This window comes from Dermacentor variabilis, chromosome 4 (genome assembly GCF_050947875.1).
Source record: "Dermacentor variabilis isolate Ectoservices chromosome 4, ASM5094787v1, whole genome shotgun sequence".
NCBI lineage: Eukaryota > Metazoa > Arthropoda > Arachnida > Ixodida > Ixodidae > Dermacentor > Dermacentor variabilis.
This window is the reverse complement of record NC_134571.1, coordinates 175837074-175861008: the sequence shown is the minus strand read 5'-3', so window position 1 is coordinate 175861008 and position 23935 is coordinate 175837074. Positions and strand designations below refer to the sequence as shown.

The following is a 23935-nucleotide window of genomic DNA, read 5'->3' as shown; positions in this document are numbered from 1 at the left end:
ACTGAAGTCAGTTACAAGCAGGCGCCGGAAAGTCTTCTCGTCATGATGCCCCCAAATATCCTACTGTATGACACTAGTGATCGAGTACTTGACAATTTACGTAGTTTCTCAGTCAATTTCACGGTCACAAAAACTGTGCGGGCTGACTCCATCAAATAAATTGTGAACTAGCACTTTCCTTTCCGGCCGCTCACGCAACAGCTGTTCGGAGGTACACGAGCCGTTTGGAAGTGCTCGTGCCTGTCACCTCGAGTTGTATCTGGTTAATGTCCGGTGTCCGGCAGTGGATTTCATCAACCTAGTTTCGCACATTGCTTTTGCATGGCGCCGATTGCACTTTCCGCATTTCACCTTTTCTGTACAATTTTTTGCTACGTGATGCTCAAAGGTAAAACGGAAGCAGCGACATCCGCTCATTAGGCGTTTTTCCTTTTCCCTTGCGACCAATTGCACAGTCGGTGTGCCCGGTGTAATGGATCGTTCTCAGAAAAAGCAGGCCTTTCTTTACGAACGGATTTGGCGGATGAGGTCACTCTGTGGTTGAGCGCTCATGATATCGCCGTTTTGTAAAGGATCGTTGAACCAATTCACAATCCTATGTCAAAGTCCGCCTCTTTTTTTTCGCCTCTTCTTTTTTTGTTCTTGTTGCACGGCGTGTTTCCTGTGGCGGCACTACGTGTTCCGCATTTAAGGATTAACTGAAGTCACGTGTGATGGTCAGTGACGTTTCAAGCTGTGAGTCTTGCGTAGGGGCATTTGTGCATGTTACATTGATTCTCTCGCTCAAAGCGCGGCTGTGGGCGTCCTTCTGTTTCAAATTCCAACCGTTTTGGCGTGACGATGTCGTTTCACACTTTGCAGGTACAGTCATCACCTCATGGTTCACGCGCCAGACTTCTTTGTTTGCAATGCCCAAACTTGAAGGGACGGCTTAAGGCTTCGAACAGAGTCCCATTAAAATAGCTTGCTGGATATTAACCATATGTCCAGCCTTGTACATCATCTCCAGAATAGCGCGACACTAATTAAGCCGTTTTCAGTCGATAATGCTAACCTTTCCTATGTGCATCAATCATTTCTTTTCAGGTGTTGTGAGTGGTAACAGCATGAAATCAAATCTTCTGGTATAAGGTCAAAGTCTGAGTTGCCCTCTTTACCACCGAAGGCCTTCTCATGTTGTTCGTTTTGTTGCCATTCATTCAGACCCAGGTAATATGCCCGTAAAAAACTGCAACATAAATTGTTGCCTGTACGACTTCGGCCAGTTCATGATATTTAGTGCCAGACAGGCGTTTCCTATTCCTGTTTACGCGACCTGGTACATCAGCTGCGTAATGCGACTGACGAAGACAACAATATCTCCATCTTTTCAACAATATAAACTACGAATACCAGCCAGAATCCTAAAGGCTACGGCGCTAGCCGCGGAATTCACAATTTGATGCAGGCGGAATGCAACAAAAGTTGTGTACTCTACTTTGGGTGCACGTTGAAAAGCCCAGCGGTTCAAAATTGTAACGGAGTACTCCACCACGGCAACACATATAGCCCGCTATGTAGTTCCCAGCGTTAAGCTTCACAATTTTGTCTTATAATTTGTGAGAGAGATTCTCTTATGGGGGGGGGGTGTAATTATATGGGGTCTTCACAGTTAAACTAGCAGTATGTTCAATAAAAATGAGATTCTTGCTATGGAAAATAAGTTTTTACAGGCGGTTTATGCGCTTTGCCGAACAGTGTTCGCGATAACACTTAGTCATTAATCACATAATTAACCAACTTTACTGAATTAACTCTTTGTTGTTATGAGTATAGGATACGTTTATGTTGGAAACGTGAAATCCTGTTTGAAGACAACTTAATTTCGTGCGATCCTCCTGAAACGCTTTTCCGAGATATTCATAATCAAATGTGACTCATGCGGCTAATTACGCATTCTGGTGCGGGGATCTTGACAATACGTCCAGCCTTGAGGAAACGTCAACAGAATAAAAGGGAAAAAAGCCAGTCGTTGCTTGCTTTTGCAAGCCAATAGTAACAGCACAGCTGTTTGAGCTTCGTCCACCTTACAAAAGAAATGCCACACATAGTAGGCTACACCAGATTGGGGACTTTTCATTGTGTGGAGATCCATGCCCCTGAATGCAAAATTAGATAAAACAGTTGAATTTGGTGAATATGGCTAACACAAGCACCCCACTGATTCAAAGAAAGCTGTCTTCAAATACCACTGTCTTCCGTTTTCAAATATAAAAGCATACCACAATCGTGAAAGCCGAAAAATAATTAGTAAGTTCTTGTTATTAATGTGTTTGACGATTCTAATAACTCAAGAAAACCGTGTCTGCCAAAGCACATGAATTGTCTGTGCAAACTGATTTGCGCATATAACACGTCATTTTTAGTTAAATTGCTATATTATTTGAAACTTGATCCCCTGGAATAAAGAATGGTCGTCGTTTTTCTGAAATCCAGTTAGTTCATCAAACTATTCGTTCTACATTGAAACAAAATTTAAAACAGAGTGATTTTTCCAATGACTTATATTGAGAATCTTTAATGTCACTATTAAATCCATACAGCTTCGGGCTTCCACCCATTTTCTGTTACCAGGCGTCTCATTCCTCGGAACATAGGGTAAACATGCGTATAACACTTGTTTAATACTTTCGGAAAGGGCATGCAATATGTAAATTACGACAAGGGCCGTAAATATTGTCTTACAAGAAGCCACATCTCGATGCCGGCTGCGAGTAAACATCGAGTGTGGCTCTGTGCGGCCTCTCGCAAACCGCGCCATCCACGCAATGCGAAAGCTGCCATCCACATCCGGGCCATCCACATCCCATGGATAGGCGCAAGCATTTGAAACGACAAAGCGCAAGCGGATCCTAGACACACTCCTTGCTTACCTTGGTGAGACGGGCTTCGTGGCCCAACTCTAATGTTTTTCACTGGTCGACCTCTAGTGCGTTGGCGCTCTCCACTGGCCGTTTCGGATCAACTCGCTCCTCGCCAGATCGAGCTCAGTTGCTCCGCAGCCGATAGGCGGATTCAGGCGACAATAGGCCAAACATACGTCACTTCCGCTCTCTGTTGGGCGGCTACATTGAATACCATGGAAGAATACAGAGCGGGTTCGTATGACGTGTGCGTACAGGCGCGCACAGAATTCCGGTATGAACCTCGAAGGAGAATGTTCGCTCACCGCTGGCAGCTTCGGGAGGGGCGCATTATCTGCTTGCGCTTCCCGTCGTCCAGGCACCTTTCACAAATGATGGAACCTACAGTGACACGTCAACCGACTAACACACGACGCTACTTCACATTCCTCCTGTGACATTGACTAACACACCTCTCCTTTCAATTCTACACTCTCGCCGCTAACACTCCCTCGTTCGTTACGACGCCGACGCGCTTTACCCAATCCCCTTTTATACCGAGGAAAGCATATGTCGCCTTAAAAAAGCCAAGTCCACTTGTCGAAACGTTGGCTCCGTCTTTCGCTTTGTTCTCGCTTAGACCCAAATGGAAAATAGTGTGAAGTATGGAAACCCTGGTAGGTGGTACAGACTATATATATATATATATATATATATATATATATATATATATATATATATATATATATATATATATATGCCTCCGCTATATAAAGTACAACTGACTGTGGCCACCATCGGTTGCACTACGCTCCTTCAAGAGGCAGGGCGTCTCTCGGGTGTGCCCTCAAACAACACGTTGCAATGTGCCAGACACGGTTTATATGGCGGAACCGCCGCGTCAAATGTGTGTCACGTAGTGCTTACGTATTTCTCTCGGATTCACCGCTTAATAGCGAGCGAGCGAGATTACTTTATTCAGAATCCGGCGATTGTGAGGCCCGGGCTTGGGGCCGCCTAGATGGCCACTGGAAGCTGCTGCTCCCTAACGACTTTCATGGCTCGCTGGGCGGCCCAAAGTTGGTCTTGTAGTTCTGAGCTGAGCCACACGGCCGACCACCGCGCCAGTTGATTTTCCAGGGAGACTGCCATTTTATGTTGATATATTTTACATATGGAAAGAAGAATCATGTGTAAAACGTTAAGGGATAAGAAAAGAGCAGATTGGGTGAGGGAACAAACGCGAGTTAATGACATCTTAGTTGAAATCAAGAAAAAGAAATGGGGGGGGGGCATGGGCAGGACATGTAATGAGGAGGGAAGATAACCGATGGTCATTAAGGGTTACGGACTGGATTCCAAGGAAAGGGAGGCGTAGCAGGGGGCGGCAGAAAGTTAGGTGGGTGGATGAGATTAAGAAGTTTGCAGGGACGGCATGGCCACAATTAGTACATGACCGGGCTAGTTGGAGAAGTATGGGAGAGGCCTTTGCCCTGCAGTAGGCGTAACCAGGCTGCTGTTGCTGATGATGATGATAATGATATTGTCACGTGGAGTGACGTATGAAGAAACTAGCAATACTGTGAAAGACGGAACTAACCTTTATTGGGCGAACCTATGCTCACAAAAACAGGCTACACTTAAAGCACGGCGACAACGGCGAACACAGTCGGCGATCGTCAAAATCTGATCAGCCGGTCAAGCGCGTCCGCTTTTATACATCAGTCGTCGAATGTTCCAGACTAATCGCTGGGACCCGCGTGCCATCCACAAAGTTCTACATTATTCGCGTTGCGCACACATGCAATCACATTACACAACGTTCGGTCACATACAGCGGATGGAGCCATCGATAACATTCCAGAAACTTCCGATACATGCAGGCGCGTCCTGCGCTGCGCGATAACATATCTTAGGCGGTGAAACGTGGTCGCCTGGTAAAGATAGGCACGTACACCTGTCAATATTGTCGCAGCACTGCGCGGTTGAGGCAGAGAAAGAAGTAGAGTGTGCGCGCGTGATCTCGGTGTACTCTGCGCCGGCTGGGCCTTGCCTGTAGCTTCCCTCTCTGACCTCGTTTCACCCTGTAGACAAACATCATTCGTAACATCTTTGGTGGACATGCGGAGCAAATCTTGGACGATCCTGGACGACCGAGCTCTACCAACTGTCCGACGGAGTAGACGCTTGGCCGGTGTACAACCACAAGCAGCGGACATGGCCGATTCCGGAGAAGGAAATGACGACCCCACCTGCGGCGGAACAGACAGCAATCACCAGGTCAGGCTGGCTACTGGACACCGCTGCGAGAGCTACCCACCTTTTCGGGGAAGGCGAAGGAAGACTTCGACGACTGGCTTAAACACTACAACAGAGTGAGTCGCCACAACCACTGGAGCACTACGAAGCAGCTCGATAACGTGGCTTTTTTTCTCGCTGGAACCGCGCTCCTCTGGTATGAAAACCACGAAAGCGTTCTGACAAGCTGGGATAATTTTGTAGAAGAAACCACCAAGTGCTTCGGGGACCCAATCTCTGAGAAAAAGAAGGCTGAGCAGACGCTTTCCGGGCGAGCTCAATTACCTGGCGAAACGTGTACAACGTACATAGAGGCTGTTCGGTAATTATGCGGAATCGTCAGCGCTACCATGACAGACGAAGACAAAGTAGGACATCTGGTTAAAGGAATCGCTGAAGATGTTTATAATTTTCTTATAACGAAGGAATATCATAGTACTCTGTCTGATCTGAAGAAGCACTGCCGGGCGTTTGAAGCGCTGAAAACTAGAAGGATTGGGCCAAAGTTCGGACGCTTGGATAATGTTACTATTATTGCAAGTGTGTCCGTCCCAACCTACGACAACATCTCCTCGGTGATCGGCAAGTGGTTAAAGAAGAGCTTGAGCGCCTTAAAGTTGTTGACGACGCTCATGTGTGCCATCAGTGTGCATTTGATCATCGCTCTCGTTTGCCACCGGGCACCTGGGCACCTCAGAGATACCGAGAACCTCGCCGGACCTATGCTGATTGTACGGAGAGCAGCAACTTGCCACCGCAACCGACAAGTCTGGGACGCCCACAAGATGCACCACAACGGTTTGTTCCGCGGCCTCTTCCCTCCTAGAACCAGCCTGAGAGTACGTTTCTACCCATGACACCCATGTCACTGGTGTCACCCGCGACAAGCCGCGACTCCCGCATTTGCTACAGCTGCGGTGTGCCTGGACACATTGCTAGGTATTGCCACCGCCGCCAGCAGCGTGCTCCAGGGTTTAATTCCTACACACCCCACGTGCCCGCTGAAGAGCTCTGGCCGTATCCCAGTTAGTTAATTTCCTTTCCCTTTGTCCTCTGGTAGCTTCAACGCTAGTCAAGGAGGGAAGGTGTTGAAGGTCCGAAGTCGGCGCCCCTCGATGATTCGAGGGCAAGGTGGCAGCGCGAAGGAAGAGCCGTTGTCCGACGAAGTGACGTTTTATTCAAACGCCGAGGCGTCTGTCCGAGTCCAAGCCCGAAGCTCTGCTCTTCCTTCACACAACCAAACATGACTTTTTAAGCCTTCAGTTGTACAAAAGATTCGCAAAGCAGCCAATCACACATGCGAGTTCACATCATTGTAACCAATAACACAACCACCCTCGTGCCGCTCACGGCATTGGTGGAAACAGTGGCACTCTTTAGAACGCGCCCGCGGATAGAATTTCTCAAAGACACGTTACTATTCCCCCTCCCCTACGTTGGACTGCGAGTACCGGCCTCTGATGGTCTTCCCTCTTTTCACCTGCAAACGGCCGCCATGCAAGCTGCCGAGAATGTTTCCGTGAAATCACGGATTATTGACCGCATATCCGCCGGACAGCGGGCTACCCTGCCAGTACTGAGAAATCTGCCTCCCGTGCAGCTGTATGCCGGTTCGCTTGAAATCCAAACACCATAATTGGGACCCGTTGGCAATCGCACACAAAAGCATCCATCGGCCGCAGCCGGCTAAGTGGTTTAAAGCTACCGCCATCTTCACGGGCATTCTTAGAAGGCGCACGCGGATGCCAGACATCAAACCGGCTGGGCGGCGTTGCGTCGCCCAATATCCGTGACCGAGATGGTCGACGGGACATTTGGGAAGTGCATGGGCATTAGCGGTGGCGGTGACCTCAAGCACCCCCCAACTTTCGTCTTCACGCTTGAGTGTTGCCCGCGTCCCCTCTTCGCGGAACCCACATGCGTACCTCATTTCCGGTTATTGGCCGATACAGCAAGTGCGAGCACGTCCTGCGCTTAGCTGTAGTCGCCTAAACTGGGCCACAAAATAACAGCAAGGTCAAGTCCCTGATCTCAAACTGACTCCTCCCCCCTCAAGAGTGTTACTGGACACTCGATGCCCACGTAGCATGATAAAAACATATAAAGGAAACTTCCACAAAAATTAAATCAAGTCCTTCCGCACACGGGACGAATCTCCATTTCATAAATAAAATGATAACCTTGTATAGTAATGGCGAAGAGGAACAAATGACAATGCTTACAATACCGTGGACGTCACACTCGCATTAGTAAACAAAAGTCTCGCCACACTACCAACGCAAAAACCATTGTGACACACTCCGCGCTGAAATCAACAGTATTAATAAGTTCGCGTAGGTCTGACTCCTCTTACACAAGGCACATGAACAGTACGGAGTCCCAATTGTCCTATTGTATAGTGTCTCTCGCGGTCACCAGTCCGCACCGTGATTGTCCCAACACACGAGACCCACTCTGTGCACCCCGAGGTCCCCCAGAGCACACTCAACGGGAGCGACGGGATCAGTGTAAGCTATACCCTCACCTCAATCGGTCGCACCAGCGAATGAGTGAATATTTGAACCGCCACCAAAGACACCTCGACATTATACACAAACATATTCATCTTTTAGAGCTGCCTTCAAACGACACATGCGAAAACAAATCCTGCACGGTGATCCGATATACGCACTAATTCATGGCAATAAATCAACTAATATACGCGTCTGAGTCAAACATAACAGCCTATTGACTAAACAAATATATAATACATCCCGAATGATCATCCGAGACGCGAAAATGCATCACCAGCCTTGTTCAGCGCACCGTTGATGTGAACAATTTCTATGTCGTGCTTTTGGATCGTCAATGCCCAACGCGTCAGCCTAACACTGCAGGGAGCCGCGCAAGTCAGGGAAATCAGCGGATCATGGTCAGTCATTATTTCAAACTTTGTGCCAAATAACCATGTACCCAAGGACTCTAGCGCCCACACAGTTGCAAACGCCTCCCGCTCAATTGTGGACCACTTTTGTTGCGACAGGCTCAACTTCTTACTAAGAGATGCTACTGGTCGCTCGGTTTCACCTCCTTTTTGGGAGATGCAAGCGCCAACTGCCATTTCCGTTGCATCCGTGGCCAAACAAAAAAACCTTTGCCGGGGTCTGGTGCTGTCAACCCCGGAATTGACGCGAGCGCCTTTTTCACCGAGTCGTACGTAACCTGTGCCTCCAAGTTCCATGGAAGTGTGTTCGGAGCCCTTTTGTTTGTCAGCCTTGTCAGTGGCAAGACGAGTCTTGAATGGTTAGGCACATAGTCTCGATAGTAGTTGAGAAGCCCGAGAACACTCCTCAGTTCATGTTTTCTCTCAGGCGGTCCAAGCTGCAGCCTAGCGCGTACCTTATTAGGGTCTGGAGCATGTACATCTGATCCCACTATGCTTAAAGCATATTTATGACCCCGTGACGAAGCTGGCTCAAGGGGGCTCTGCGGTCACGGTAAACTTCCTGAAAAGATGTCTGCGGCCTGTTCAATGGCATCATGGGCATCGGATCGGTTTTGAGCTTACGCGCATGAGCCTGACACCGATGACAACTCTGACAATGGCGCTTCTCATCAGACGCCAATGATGGCCAAAAGAAGGCCCCTTTAATGCGCTTGTTTCTCTTTTTTCCTGAGAAGTGACCACCGCAAGGACTGTCGTGCGCTAACTCCAACACTTCGGCTCGGCGCGACTTTGGTACTGCCAACTGGGGACATTGTTTCCTATCTAATCGTTCCCTGTGATGAAGCAACGGACCATCGATAACCATGCCGTGCGACCGCTCTTTCACCTGGCGTCGAGCATCGGCCAGTGACTCTTCTTTCTGCTCTTTCGCGAAAGAACTTTCTGTGGCTGGCCGAACTTGCTCGCTGTCGCATATATTGTTACGTAGGAAGACGCCGACGAAAAGCTATTTACAAGCATATTTACAAGGCAATACGCCGCAGTTGACCAAGAGGCAACAGCCCGCGCTAGCTTCCAATAGTCGTCTTCGTCTTCTTCCTACTCGGCTCTTCGTCATTGGGAATACTACCCCGTAGCACTACCCCCGGCGGCAAAAGCGCCGTTCCGGAGCGACTAAAGGCCGGACTCTGAAGCAGTGTAGTAGCTCTTGAGCCTACTGACGTGCACGACATCACTAGACACCAGAGTAGATGACGAGGTTGAGCTCACAGGAGAAATTTCATAAGTCACAGGCGTCACCTGGCGCAGCACGCGGTAGGGCCCTGTGTATCGCGAAAGGAGTTTTTCGGAAAGTCCGACGTGAGGACAGGGCGACCACAGGAGCACGAGTGCACCAGGCGAAAACTGTACGTCACGGTGGCGGGCGTTGTACTGACGCTGCTGCGTGGTTTGCGAGTCCGTCAGTCGAGCTCGGGCAAGCTGGCGTGCATGATCGGCGAGGGCGATGGCGTCGCGCGCATACTCGGTTGTTGAGGTCGCAGCAGGAGGAAGTACCGTGTCAAGGGGCAAGGTCGGTTCGCGACCGTAGAGTAGATAAAATGGCGAAAATCCGGCGGTGTCGTGCCGGGAAGAATTGTAAGCAAAGGTGACGTAAGGAAGGGCAACGTCCCAGTCGTGGTGGTCCTTCGAAACGTACTTGGACAGCATGTCGGTAAGAGTACGGTTTAACCGCTCTGTCAGGCCATTGGTTTGAGGATGGTATGAGGTAGTCAGCTTGTGTTGAATAGAGCAGGAACGCACAATGTCGGCGATAACTTTCGAGAGGAAGTTACGACCACGGTCAGTAAGCAGCTGTCGCGGGGCGCCATGCACTAAGATAATGTCACGCAAGAGAAAGTCCGCGACGTCAATGGCGCAACTTGTAGGTAGAGCCCGCGTGATAGCGTATCGGTTGCCGTAATCAGTTGCGACGGCTACCCATTTGTTCCCAGAGGATGACGTGGGAAAGGGACCGAGGAGGTCTAATCCTACACAAAAAAACGGTTCCACAGGGACGGTGATCGGCTGGAGATGACCGGAAGGTAGCACCTGAGGCGTTTTCCGACGCTGGCAGGGATCACAGGCAGCAACACAGCGTCGGACGGAGCGAGCGAGACCAGGCCAATAGAAGCGGCGGCGGACGCGGTCGTACGTGCGGGTTACCCCAAGATGTCCTGCAGTGGGTGCGTCATGCATCGCAAAGAGCACAGTCTGTCGTAGATGTTTTGGCACGACAAGAAGATCAGGGCCATCAGGGAGGAAGCTCCTTCGGTACAGAATGCCGCCCTGGAGGACATATCGGCGAACGGATGCGTCGGTAGGTGTAGAGCGCAGACGCTCGATGAGTACTCGCAGCGATAGGTCTCGGTACTGCTCATCGGCGATGTTAGCGAAGGCAGACACAGAGAAAATGCCGTCGGCGGTACTACTGTCGGCGTCGTCAGGCTCGTCTACCGGGTAGCGAGACAGGCAGTCAGCGTCCTGGTGCGGGGTCAGCCGCAATAACCGGTGGGACCCTACTATCATGCTCGCCAACGTCGTCTTTTACCTCGGTGGCACACCTCGAGTTTGGTATCGGACGCACGAAGATGAGCTGACCAGTTGGGATTCGCTCAAGCAAAAGCTTCGAGACTTGTTCGGCAACCCCTACGGTCACTAACTTGCCGCGCAGAAGGCGCTTTCCGGTCGTGTGCAGACGTCAACGGAGCCCTACGTCACGTACATTCAGGACGTCTTGGCTCTATGCCGCAAAGTTGCCGCACACATGACTGACCATGACCCCGCACCTCCACCAAATATGTTACGTAGGAAGACGCCGACGAAAAGCTATTTACAAGTATATTTACAAGGCAATACGCCGCAGTTGACCAAGAGGCAACAGCCCGCGCTAGCTTCCAATCGTCGTCTTCGTCTTCTTCCTACTCGGCTCTTCGTCATTGGGAATACTACCCCGTAGCAATATTATCCGCCCCTACAGCATCTCGACTATCCGACTGCTGCTGTTCCTTCATTGACGTGGCATTAGTAGCTCGCGGCTGCAATGCTCGTGCGCCCTCTTCTCTCTCTCCTTCATCTTCTAACGAGGTGTTTGCCCCACCTTTAGTGTTAGTCGCCTGGCGCTCATCGCTCGATGGCTCCCCAAAAGCGTGCTGCACGGCGTTAGCGTTACGGGTAGAGCATAGAGTCACCTGTTCTTGCTCTGTCATCGGAGAATGCTTTTCCGATCCTAATTCCTTTGCTTTAAAGTCTACGCACCAATCACATTCCTTCAGATCATTCCGTAGCTCTTGCCGGCAGCGACGAAGGCATTCGTAATCTCCCGGAGTGAGTAAAACTGCGGCGCTGGTCGTTAACTGCTCAGTTACTGCTCAAAGCAATGGCACACACTGAGTACTGCTCCTCGACGAGCACGGAAGAGCAAGAGGTAGATACGTCAAGTGCGCGGTGACACCCTGTCCAAAAGCACCAGTAAGTTTATTCTGCCGCTGCTCTGACACAAAGACTCGACCGATACCTCATTCGCTCGTATCACCGTGATATCTGCACCTGAATCAATTCGCGCGACGCAGGGTTTGTCTCCCACTAAAATCTCTATTCTCGGGTCACCCGTTAGTGGGTTGTTTCCAAAAGCGGTGCGTCCCGGTGGTGTGACAACGCTCGCAACTGATGTCTCATTCTGGGGAGCTACGCGCAAAACTTCTGCAATGTTGGCAGTAGTGTTATGTTAAGAGTCACAATCTCTTTTAATGTGACCCCGTTGTCCACATCCAAAACACACCACAGAATTAGGGCTGAAGCTCGACCTGGCGGCTTGTTTAGCTTGCGGCCTATAATTATCATTTCCTGATGGAGCACCGCGATAATTGCCTTGCCTGCTAATGTCCAGACTTCCTTCGAAATTCGCGGCTAACTCTGCTATGTCTTTGGCTTTCAACCAGCCCTTTACTTCCTGCTGGGTGACCAGTGATCGGAGATCACTTGGCATTAGCTGCTTTAACCTGTCAGCTATCAGCAATTCCTGCAGGCTCTCAAACGTCAGCACCTCTCTACTTCTGAGGTAGTACGTGAACATTGTCTCCAGGCGTGCCGCAACTTGGCTCCAAGACTCGTCTGCTTCCCTCTTGACTTCGAGAAACATTCTGCGGTATTCACTTGGAGTCATTCGCAGTTCTTTCAACACTCTAGATTCTAGGTCTGTGTAAGGCATTACACCAGCCTCCGATTGATTTGCAACGAATGTTCGCATCTTCTTTTTAAAAATGCTACTATAATAGTGCCCTGTATTTCCTCAGGTGCACTAAATGCCGCAAAAAGAGCGTCCACGTTCTTGAACCATGCGGGAATCATTGGCTCATTAGTGGGCATGGGGGCAAGGAATGCTTTCAACTCTTTCGCGTATCGTGCCATTCCGGTGTGCTGAATCCTGTTCTCCGGTTCCTCTGACGAGGCACGCGACGACCTCATCTTCTCCAGCTCTAGCTTGACCTTTAACGCCTCTATCTCAAGCATCAATTCGCGGGTGCGATGCGATTCATTGACACTGTCACCTTCAATTGCGTTTCCATCTGGATCCGCCATCTCCCAGAGTGTGCCTGAACGCAAGTGAGCCTCACCTTGTCGTGATACCTCTCCCGGTGCTGCTGTCAGCTGCGTCAGTCTTGTCTCCCAGGCTCGCCGTGACGTAGTCCTTCGGTGCTCCCAGTGCTCCACCGGATCACCCCTTGCGTTGCCTTGCTCAGTCGCGTCGACGTTCCTTGCTGCCTTGCTCCTGATGCAGAACACAGCACCTCCTTTGTCGCTCAACGAAGTCCTTCGGGTCTGCCCTCGTTCCTTGACGCGCAGCAGCTCTCGTCCCGCTCAACTCCTGTCCAGCAAATGTCTGGCAGGCTCGTACGGGATGCCAGTACTGCTTCTCACAGCGTACCAGCAGGTCCAAGTTGCAGCGAGCGTCCAGTCAGCTTTACCGGACTTAAGCACCTTCCTCGCTGCGCGCTGTCCGATCCTGCCGACTGCGCCAGTTAATTTCCTTTCCCTTTGTCCTCTGGTAGCTTCAACGCTAGTAAAGGAGGGAAGGTGTTGAAGGTACGAAGTCGGCGCACCTCGATGATTCGAGTGCATGGTGGCAGCGCGAAGGAAGAGCCGTTGTCCGACGAAGTGACGTTTTATTCAAATGCCGAGGCGTCTGTCCGAGTCCAAGCCCGAAGCTCTGCTCTTCGTTCACGCAACCAAACATGACTTTTTAAGCCCTCACTTGTACAAAGGATTCGCAAACCAGCCAATCACGCATGCGAGTTCACATCTTTGTAACCAATAGCACAACCACCTTCGTGCCGCACATGGCATTGGTGGAAACAGTGGCACTCTTTAGAACACGCCCGCGGATAGGATTTCTCAAAGACACGTGCCACCTCCCTCTCCCCTACGTTGGGCTGCGAGTATCGGTCCCTGATGTCTTCCCTCTTTTCACCTGCAAACGGCCGCCATGCAAGCTGCCGAGAATGTTTCCGAGACACCATGGATTATTGACTGCATATACGCCGGACAGCGGGCTACCCTGCGAGTACTTAGAAATCTGTCTCCCCTGCAGCTGTATGCCGGTTCGCTTGAAATCCAAACACCATAATTGGGACCCGATGGCAATCGCACACAAAAGCATCCATCGGCCGCAGCCGGCTAAGTGGTTTAAAGCTACCGCCATGTTCCCGGGCATTCTTAGAAGGCGCACGCGGATGCCAAACATCAAACCGGCTGGGCAGCGTCGCGTCGCCCAATTTCCGTGACCGAGATGGTCGACGGGACATTTGGGAAGTGCATGGGCATTAGCGATGGCGGTGACCTCAACCACTCCCCAACTTTCATTTTCAAGCTTGAGTGTTGCTCGCATCCCTTCTTCGCGGAACCCACATGCTGCCTCATTTCTGGTTATTGGCTGATACAGCAGGTGTGAGCTCGTCATTCTGCGCTTTGCTGTAGTCGCCTAAACTGGGCCACAAAATAACAACAAGGTCAAGTCCCTAATCTCAAGCTGACTCAGTTCATTCCAGCGGCTGCAGCAGGGACGCGCGAACCGCAGTGTCTCCCCCGTTTCCGATCGCAGCCTCACACCACCACCGACACGACAACGACGCTCTCCATCACCTCGTCGTCGCTCGTTATCACCACCGGCGCTGGGAAACTAGCTGGTGCGACCGATGGGGGTGAGGCCGAAATAGGTTCATCTTCATCTAGACCCCCTTGTGTAAGATCGTTTAAAAACAAAGCGTCCGTTTTAGTTGACAATGCGGGTGCTTTTGCTTTAGTTGACACCGGGTCGGCAGTTTCTGTTATGAGTCTGTCCTTCAAAAATCGTCTTGGACAAAAAGTTGTTTTCTTGGGACCGGAACGCTACCTTTCGTGGAGTTGGCGGGGAAATGTTACGCCCACTTGGGGTCTGTTCTGTTTCAGTTACGACAGGGGACCAGATATTTCGAAGTGAATTTACTGTGCTGGCACGTACAACCCATGACATTATTTTAGGAATTGATTTCTTGCGTGAGTGGGGGGCAACTTTGGATTGTGGAAGTGGCGCGATTTCTCTTCGCCGCAACGCACGAACTTCCATGACAGATACCACCAGTGATACCGCTGACGTTCTCTTCGTGTCACAAGATGTGTGTTTGCCCCCTCAGACTGCAATGTTTCTACCTGTCAGTACTTCTCGGCCTCGTACAGGTTCTTGTTGCGGTTTATCCGAGCCTGATTATAATAATCTGCTGAAGTAAAATGCAATAGTCCCTCGCTCCCTCGTTTTCACCACTGATGGTTGTACGCGTTTGTAAACAGTGAACCTTTCGACCCAATTCATAACATTGCCGCTAGGAGTTACACTGGCAAGTTTTGATGAACAAGCCATTGTCAGCGTCAGAACGGCCGAAATTTCAACTGCCGAAAAAAAATCCAACCCCCATTCCAACGCATGATCAATGATTAACGCATGATTAACAGCGCATGATTAACAAGTCGCAGCCTTCTAGTGAGCAGTGTCTGCTGGAAGCTGTGCTCGCTCGCTACGCCACAGTGTTTGATTTTGCTCAAGGTCAAAGAGCGTCCCATACACCACCGGCGTCTCGTATGCAACACCGCATCCATACAGGGCAAGCAACGCCAATTCGTCAGAAGCCCTACCACGTTTCACCTTCAGAAAGAAAAGTCATTGCCGAGAAGGCCGAAGAAATGTTACAGAAAGGAGTGATCCAGGAATCATGTAGCCCTTGGGCTGCTCCTGTGATCCTAGTCAAGAAAAAAGACAACTCATGGAGATTCTGTGTGGACTATCGCCGCCTAAACACCGTCACAAAAAAAGACGTGTACCCCCTACCGCGAATAGATGACGCCGTCGACTGCCTCCACTCCGCGTAGTATTTCTCTTTTGTTGATTTACGGTCAGGATATTCGCAAATTCTTATGCACCCCTCAGACAAGGAGAAGACACCCTTCGTGACACCTGACGGTCTCTTTGAGTTCTACGTTATGCCCTTTGGCTTATGCAACCCTCCAGCGACATTCGAGCGATTTATGGATACCGTGCTCCGCGGACTCAAATAGGAAATTTGCATGTGCTATTTAGACGACGTCATTATCTACGGCCGGACATTTCACGAGCACAATCAGCACCTGTCGGTCGCTCTTGACTGTATCCAGCAAGCTGGCCTTATTTGAAACTCGAAGAAATATCATTTCGGTGAGCGTGAAGCCCTCGTACTAGGCTTTCTGGTCGACAAAGACGGCATACGACCTGACCCTGAAAAGATAGCAGCGGTTGGCGATTTCCAACAGCCACAAACGGTGAAAGATCTGCGAAGCTTTTTGGGCCTTTGCTCATATTTCCGGCGCTTTATCAAGAATTTCGCACAGCTTGCCTCTCCCCTCACGTCTCTCCTTCACAAAGACACCGCATGCGTGTGGACTGCTGACTGCGAGTCGGCGTTGTTTCAACAGCTGAAATTTTTGTTGACTTCTGGACCGGTACTGCGGCATTTTGATCCGGAGGCTTCAACTCAGCTGCACACTGAGTCCAGCGGTGCGGGTGTTGGCGCTGTGCTTGTTCAGCTTTGCGATGGCCGTGAGCATGCCATTGCCTACGCAAGTCGGACACTTACAAAAGCGGAGACAAACTACACTGTTACTGAACTCGAGTGCCTAGCAGTCGTCTTCGCCATTCAGAAGTTCCGTCCGTATCTACATGGCCACGCATTCATGATAGTGACTGACCATCATTCACTCTGCTGGCTGGTTGGGCTTCGTGACCCGTCTGGCCGGTTGGCCCGTTGGGCTTTGCGCCTTCAAGAGTACAGCTTTTTTGTTAACTACAAGAGCGGACGCTGTCACACGGATGCTGATTGCCTATCCCGTCTCCCTTCGTCGCACACTAAAGCTGAGGATTATGAGTTCGACGACTACCTAGTTTCCATCTCTTCCGACTTTCCAGACCTGCGTACCTTCGAGAGCGAGCAACGTTGCGACCCTACCTTGAAATCCCTACGGGCAGCTGCACGTGAGCCAGCAGGAACAACACCGTTTACTTTTCGCAATGGTTTGCTGTACAAAAAATTACTCGGCTGATGGTCCCCCATTGCTTCTAGTTGTGCCCGAAAACCTGCGCCCTGCTGTCCTTCGTTCCATGCATGACGATATCACGTCCGGTCACCTTGGCTTTGCACGCACACTACAGCCACTTAGACAGAGATTTTTCTGGCCCAAGCTCTGGAAAACAACGGAACAGTATGTCGCTAGCTGTACTGTTTGCCAGCGCCACAAGCAAACGACGACGCCCCCAGCAGGCTATTTACAACCAGTTAGGCCACAGACGTTACCCTTTGAAAAAGTCGGCATCGACTTGCTTGGCCTGCTCCCGAAGACGTCAGCTGACTACCGCTGTATTATAGTATGCGTAGATTATCTTACTCGCTACACGGAAACGGCGGCACTTCCATCTGCCACTGCAGCAGATGTCTCTTCACTTTTCTTGCATCACGTCATACTCCGTCACGGCGCTCCCCGTGTTGCCATCAGTGACCGGTGACGGCAATTCACCGCCGACGTCGTTGAAGAACTTTTACGGCTTGGTGGTTCTGCATGTCGTCATTCCACTCCTTACCACCCGCAAACCAATGGCCTCACAGAGCGGACGAATTGAACCCTTACCATCATGTTATCAATGTATGTCGCTGCTGACCACAAGAATTGGGACGCCATCTTACCTTTTGTAACGTACGCGTACAATAGTGCCAAGTACGAAGTTACTGGATATGCGCCGTTCTTTTTACTGTACGCACGCGCTCCCCAGAGCTTTCTCGACACTGTTCTACCTTTATCGTGCCAAGAAGGTCCTTCCATCGCCCAAACTCTGTCGCACTGAGGAAACACGTCGACTGGCGCATCTTAGGACGTTGTCCTCACAAGGCTACAGCAAGATTCGCTATGATGCGCGGCATATGCCCGTCAGCTTTACTCCCGGCGATTATGTTTGGTTGTGCACACCTGTTGGCAAAAAGGGATTGTACCGGAAGTTTCTCGCCGCTTACACCGGACCATTCGTTAAACTCAACCGCTTGAGTGGTGTGAACTATGTCGTCGCCAAAGTGATGGCAAGGAATCGGCGTTCACGGGCGACGCAAGTTGTTTACGTGGCCAGACTCAAGCAGTGCCATCACAGGTCCCTTTAACTCGCTCAGCGAGCTTAGTCTGCCCCCGGGGAAAAAGTCGCAGCACTGCGCGGCTGAGGCAGAGAAAGAAGTAGAGTGTGGGCGCGTGATATCGGGGTACTCTGCGCCGGCTGGGCCTGGCCTGTAGCTTCCCTCTCGGACCTCGTTTCACCCTGTAAATAAACATCATTCGTAACAATAGTTTACATCCCCACAGCGTGTGTTGAAGGGTGGCTTTAACAGACTTGCATAGCTGGCACATACTGCTCTCGTATATATCGGGGAAGATAGCCACTGAGTTATTATTTAAGAATTTTTTCGACATTACAGTAACAATTGTTCATACGTGCACGTTTTCTTTGTAATTCTTGAGCTGCATGCATGCTGGTTCCGGTATGCAATAAATAGGTAAGTAAATTATTTACGGCATATTGCATATCCTACTTAAGGATTGCATATCTTATTATTGCTCGCTGAAATATTCCGGTTAAGAGTAGTGGCTACGTGACCACAACAACCATAAGATGTTAATGACGTCGTTGTGTTCTGTCTGGTTTTTGCAGATTTCGGATTAGCGTGCATTCGAATGCCACTAAACAAATTGCCTGCTGCCACGAGATTCTCTCAAGCCCCGACAGGGTCGAGCCTCTTAATCTGATCTTTGCTCCGCTGGGACACTCGTGCGGTCCTCCCAATATCCCCTGTGGAGACCATCTGACCTCCTTGCTTTTGGCTGGCGGGTACTTCATAAACGTGCTCCCGGATGTCGCCAAAGGATTGGGCCTCTACCTGGCACTGACACGCAGTCTACGGAAGTTGGGCATGGAATTTGAAACATCGCATGACTCGCCGCAGGCCATCATAGAAGGCATCGCAAAGAATAAGAGCATCGAGCAGCTGCGGATAGAAAGTAGGTGAACTGCGCGTAGAATGCGGAATTTTGTTCAGCTTTTGAGTGCTGTAACGGTAGCCCGTCGTTACTTTCCAATTTACAGATATTGCGGACAGCATAACATTCTGTGCCGTTTAGTCAGAACAGTTAACATAGAATGGTAGAGAGTTCAAGCTTGTCCGTAAATGAATTGCCTTTCGCGCATTACTGCGGTAAACGTAAACGAATCTGCTGGTGGTGCAGAACATTACCAGAGTAAGCAGATATAACGTTGGTGACCAATTATATTCTAATAAGCTGCTGGCGTGAATTGTCCGCAGTAACAACGCAAGGTCAACACAGAGCCTTTCTAAAGCAAATCTTTATTAGCTAATCCTGCCGGACTCTCCTAACCATGGCTGCTGATGGGTGCTGGTGCGGTCTTACCGGATAGGCCATATTTAAAAAACAATTGTTCACAATGATTGGAACGACCATCGATCACCCCAGCACCGCGTCCGAAGGCTCTATCAGGCCACAAACGTGCGTATTGTTTGCACCAACATCAACGAGGTCTTCGAGATGATCACCGGGTGTGTCACGTAGCCTAGCATCACCCGCGCGCCAGATTTCTTTAAGCCAAAGACGCAGGAATGAAATGGGCAAATTTATAGCGGTTGATTAAACGCTTCCCAAGAAGTTTACTTCACGTAGATCACAAAATGTGCTTTTGATCTGCACAAGCTGTTCGAGTTTTTTTTTAAATTAGGACTTCCGTAGCAGCGAAACGTGTTCAACGCGTTGTGGTTGGACAAGGCGTCACCAAATTTCGCTACCAGCGCTGTTGCTTCAATTTACCTCTCCGGTACCTGGGAATTTTGTGAAGTTTAGCACGTTTGCAGAGAAGTTAACTCTCTATTCACAGCAATAAACGCAGTCCCTCTCTACGCAGACAAATTCGTCTACACGTCGCTGGTTTGAACTATTCAGAAATTGCTCAAAGTGGTGGTGGCTAACTACAGTGCGATTCCCCGACCAGCATGTGATTTTAAACAGGTTGTTTGTTGGGAGGTTGCCATTGCAATACACAGCGAATCTGGCTACAACAATCAGCGTATAAACTGGAATCACTTTATTCCCTACCTTGTTTCAGTTCAACCGACACTGTATACTCGTCTAACAAGCAGGATTTTGCCTTCTGTGCCATGATGGCTACTGGGTATACTCTGCAGCAGCGATGATAGTATATCTTTCTCTGAAGATTGCCAATCAACTTGTACTTCCGCTTCAATGTAATTAACGTGAACCTTCGCCTTACCTTTGATACAGCAGCGCCTCGTGGTGACTATTATATAGCGTTGCCCACACGCGAAACCCGAAAACTCTGCCAGAGGAGACACAATCCAGTATACAATTTTGTTTTTGGGCGTGTGATTGCCATATAAATTTCGTAACCTAACCGACATGCATTATATTGCCCCGCTACCAGATCACAAATCAGCGCTTTGCTCTCGCATGGTTTCCCGACCTTGGGTTGAGCAATGTTCAGAGTAAAATGGAAAAACACGCCCAAGCCCGCACACTTCAACTGTGGATGGCGCTGTACTTGGGCGCAACATACCGACGTTTTATAGTATAGTACGGCAGCCTCCATAGCTTTTGTAGCCTTGGCGTGTAGACTTCGTTCTGAATCGCCTTTTTTGAACGCAGGATTCTCCGTGAAGGATGATGACTGGGCAACCTTGACCAATTGGCTGATCGACAATCGGCGCTTGCACAACCTGGACATCTTGCCTCCTCCTAGAGAGAATGCGGCCTCGGTGAAATCCTTGGCAACGTCATTCGAGAGTAATTACTCCGTCACGGCGATCAAAATGTTTGACTGTGACCTCGAACAAGCCGCCTGGATGCGCATAAAGAACATCGTAAGAAAGCTCCGTGCGATGCCCAATATACGCGCTACATACGCGTGCACTCTCTTATGTGTTTATTTTTATATTCATTCACGGGACGCATACAACCTCGCATATAGGCATCGCATGAGTTTAAGAGAGCGGGGCTGCAATAAGAAAGAATAATCTAATCTTTAACAAAACAAACCACTAATATTACACAATGCAATGTATTTCACGATAGGATGCGCAGTGCACTACGTGTAGTCATCATGATTCACAAATACAAGAGGGAAGAGAGAAAATATTCTGAATGTAAAACAGCCGATTGGGCACAGGTTAGAAATGAGGACATATAAACCAGTAAAGGTCTTGAGCAAGCGCATTAGTGCTTCTACAATGAGTTATCAAAACACATAAAATTCAGCAAAAATAATCGACGAAGAATAAAAATTTAAGGGAACAGCGCGAATGGAAGAACGAGCGAACGAACCAGCGTTTTCCTAACCGAACGCGCCACAAATTTCATGCAAGACAGTCCTCCCCTCCACTTCTCACTGATGCACCCTTCCTGCAACTCAGTTGCGTGGGAACCCATTCACTCGGCTCCTTTGATTCGCAAGTCCGACCATCGACAGCCGTCAGTCACGAATACGGGTGAAAGTCCAAAATCAAGCTATTCACTTTAACAAGCTTTTGCAAGGTGCAGCTGTTTCAGCAGTAAGCGGACGGTTGTGGAGATGTCCAAGTTGCAGAGCTCCTAAGAATTCCCACCTCTGGTGGAGCACTTTAACGTTGAACGCGTTCATTTCTATCACTAAAATTGTTTTTAGCGGATATAAGCGTACGCCACTGAGATGGGCATATATACACGGAGCCAGTCACTATAGCCCAAAGTCATCGTATTTGGCCAGCGCGTACACAGCGATATTCAGTGCCACTGTTCACTGCAAACTTGGCGCGGGCGACAAAGACGTTGGATCGAGGACTTCATCATCATCGGCCTTTTTATGTCCACTGCAGGACGAAGGCCTCTGCTCTGCGATCTCCAATTACCCCTGTCCTGCGTCAACCAATTCCAACTTGCGCCTGCATATATCCTAATTTCATCCCCCCACCTAGTTTTCTGCCCTACTCGCTGCGCTTCCCTTCTCTTGCCACCCATTCTCCAAATCTAATCGTCCACCGGGTATCCATCCTACGTATTGCATGGGTTGCGAAGGTCCATTTCTTGCTCTTAATATCAATTAGCATATAGGTTATCCCCGCTTGCTCCCATCCACACCGCTCCCTGTCTCTTAACGTTACGCCTAACATTCTTCGTTCCATCACTCTTTGCGCGATCATTAACTTGTTCTCGATCTTCATTGTGAGTCTCAAGTTTCTGCTCCATATGTTAGCACCGGTATATAGCAGTGACTATACAGCTTTATATTTCATGATAATGGTTAGCTTCCAGTCGCAATCTAACATTGTCTGCTGTAGGCGTGTTCCAACCCACTTCTATTCTGTACATTTCCTCCTCATGATGAGGGTGCCCTGTTAGTAATTGATCTAGATAAACGTCCTCCTCCTCATACTCTACAGGCTGGTTAGTGATCCTGATCTCTTGTTCCCTTGCCTGGCTATTCATGATTGTCTTTACCTTCTGCATATTAGTCTTCAACCCCACTCTTACACTTTTTCTGTTAATGTCTTGAATCATTTGTTGTAATTCGTCCCCAGTGTTGCCGAACAAGACAATATCATCTCCTAACCGAAGGTTCCTGAGATATTCGCCCCATTGATTCTCACTCCTAAACCTTCCCAGTTTATTAGGTTATGGCTTGACTACTTCTTCCAAGCACGCAGTGAATAGCATTGGAGAGATTGTGTCTTCTTGTCCAACGACTTTCTTGATACGTCACTTTATACTTTTTTTGTGGAGAACCAACGAAGCTGTTGAATCTTCGTAGATATTTCCAAAGATATTCCCATATGCCTCCTGTACTCCTTGATTATGTAATGCCTCTATGACTGCTGGTATTTCTACTGAATAAAACCCCTTTTCATAAACTACGAAAGCAATATAGGGGGGGGGGTCATTTTGCTCTGCGTATTTTTCGATGACCTGATTGATGACATAGATGGGATCCATTGTAGAACATTCCTTCCTGAAGCCTACCTGTGCTCATGGTTCACTGAAGTGTTGCCTATATTCTATTGGAAGTTATCTTGGTGAATATTTTATACTATACTGAAAGCAAGCTTACGGACCTATATTTTTTTCAGTTCTTTAAGGTCTCCTTTCTTGTGGATTACTATAATATTGGCATCCTTCCAGTTCTCCCGTGCACTTAAAATCGTGAGGCGTTGCGTACAGAGGCTTGCAAGCTTTTCAAGCATATCTCCTCCATCTTTTATTAAACCAACCGCCTTGCAAGGTCCTTCTAACTTCATTGTTAATTATAGAGTGAGCCTTCAGATAGGACTTCAGATTCCTAAAATAAAGAAAATCAGTTCTGCAGAGCCTCGCAGTGTGGCAGAAGGTTAACGAAAGGGATAATTGTAGTTCCCTGTGCCACAGTAGCGTGGATAGCAGTATTTCCTTTGAGGAACACTTGATTTTGCATATTTGATTACTTTGCTATCAGTTCACTCGACAAGCAAGCGTCTCTGCCAAGACAATACAGAATACCATTGTGACGAGTGGGATATACCAGAACATCCTACGCCTAAAAGCCTGTCACGATCACACCTGTTCCTTCTTATGCGAGAAGTACGAGCACCAGGACTGTCTCGAGGTTCCTCCCCAATCATACATACCTGCCAAGGGTTTGTTACTCCAACGTAACCAGTGGTTGACCATACCATGAAGTTCATATTACTATGGTTGCATGCAGTATAACGATGACCGTCGTCGTCATAGCGTCGTAGCGGTATTCAAATATTTGCTATTGAAGTCCCAAGTAATTCGAAAGACTAAGCAGTGCCAATACCACGCACATAACTCCTTTGCACGACAGAAGACCTACGGAATGTTTACAGAACACTGAAGGTGTTGTTTGGTCGGCACTTTTATTGGTAGGTTCAACACACACAAAAATTTTCTACACGTAGAAACTTCCTACACACAGTTCAAGTTAGCACTTGTTTTAAAACTTGGTTAAGCTTTTGCCTCGCGCTAATAGAACACACTAAAGAGAGCCCATTTCAGTATATTTTTAATGTTCAATTGTAATTTCAATACGCTTTTGTGAAAATACGCAAGTTGGTGGAAGATTTAGGCAAACCAAAATTTTCATCTACCTGGTTGGAACACGGAGCTACAGAGGAAACATAGGAGATACTCGGAAAGTTTTCCA

At 49.0% G+C, this 23935-nt stretch overlaps 1 protein-coding gene across 1 annotated transcript in view; it reads left to right on the top strand.

Moving 5' to 3' along the window:
* Positions 1 to 23935, top strand: part of LOC142578431 (uncharacterized) — a 67494-nt gene that overhangs the window by 20549 nt on the left and 23010 nt on the right. The window contains exons 4-5 of the mRNA XM_075687817.1: positions 18392 to 18738; positions 20410 to 20624. Of these exons, the coding sequence (XP_075543932.1) occupies positions 18392 to 18738; positions 20410 to 20624 (562 nt within the window). The remainder of the gene's footprint in view (positions 1 to 18391; positions 18739 to 20409; positions 20625 to 23935) is intronic.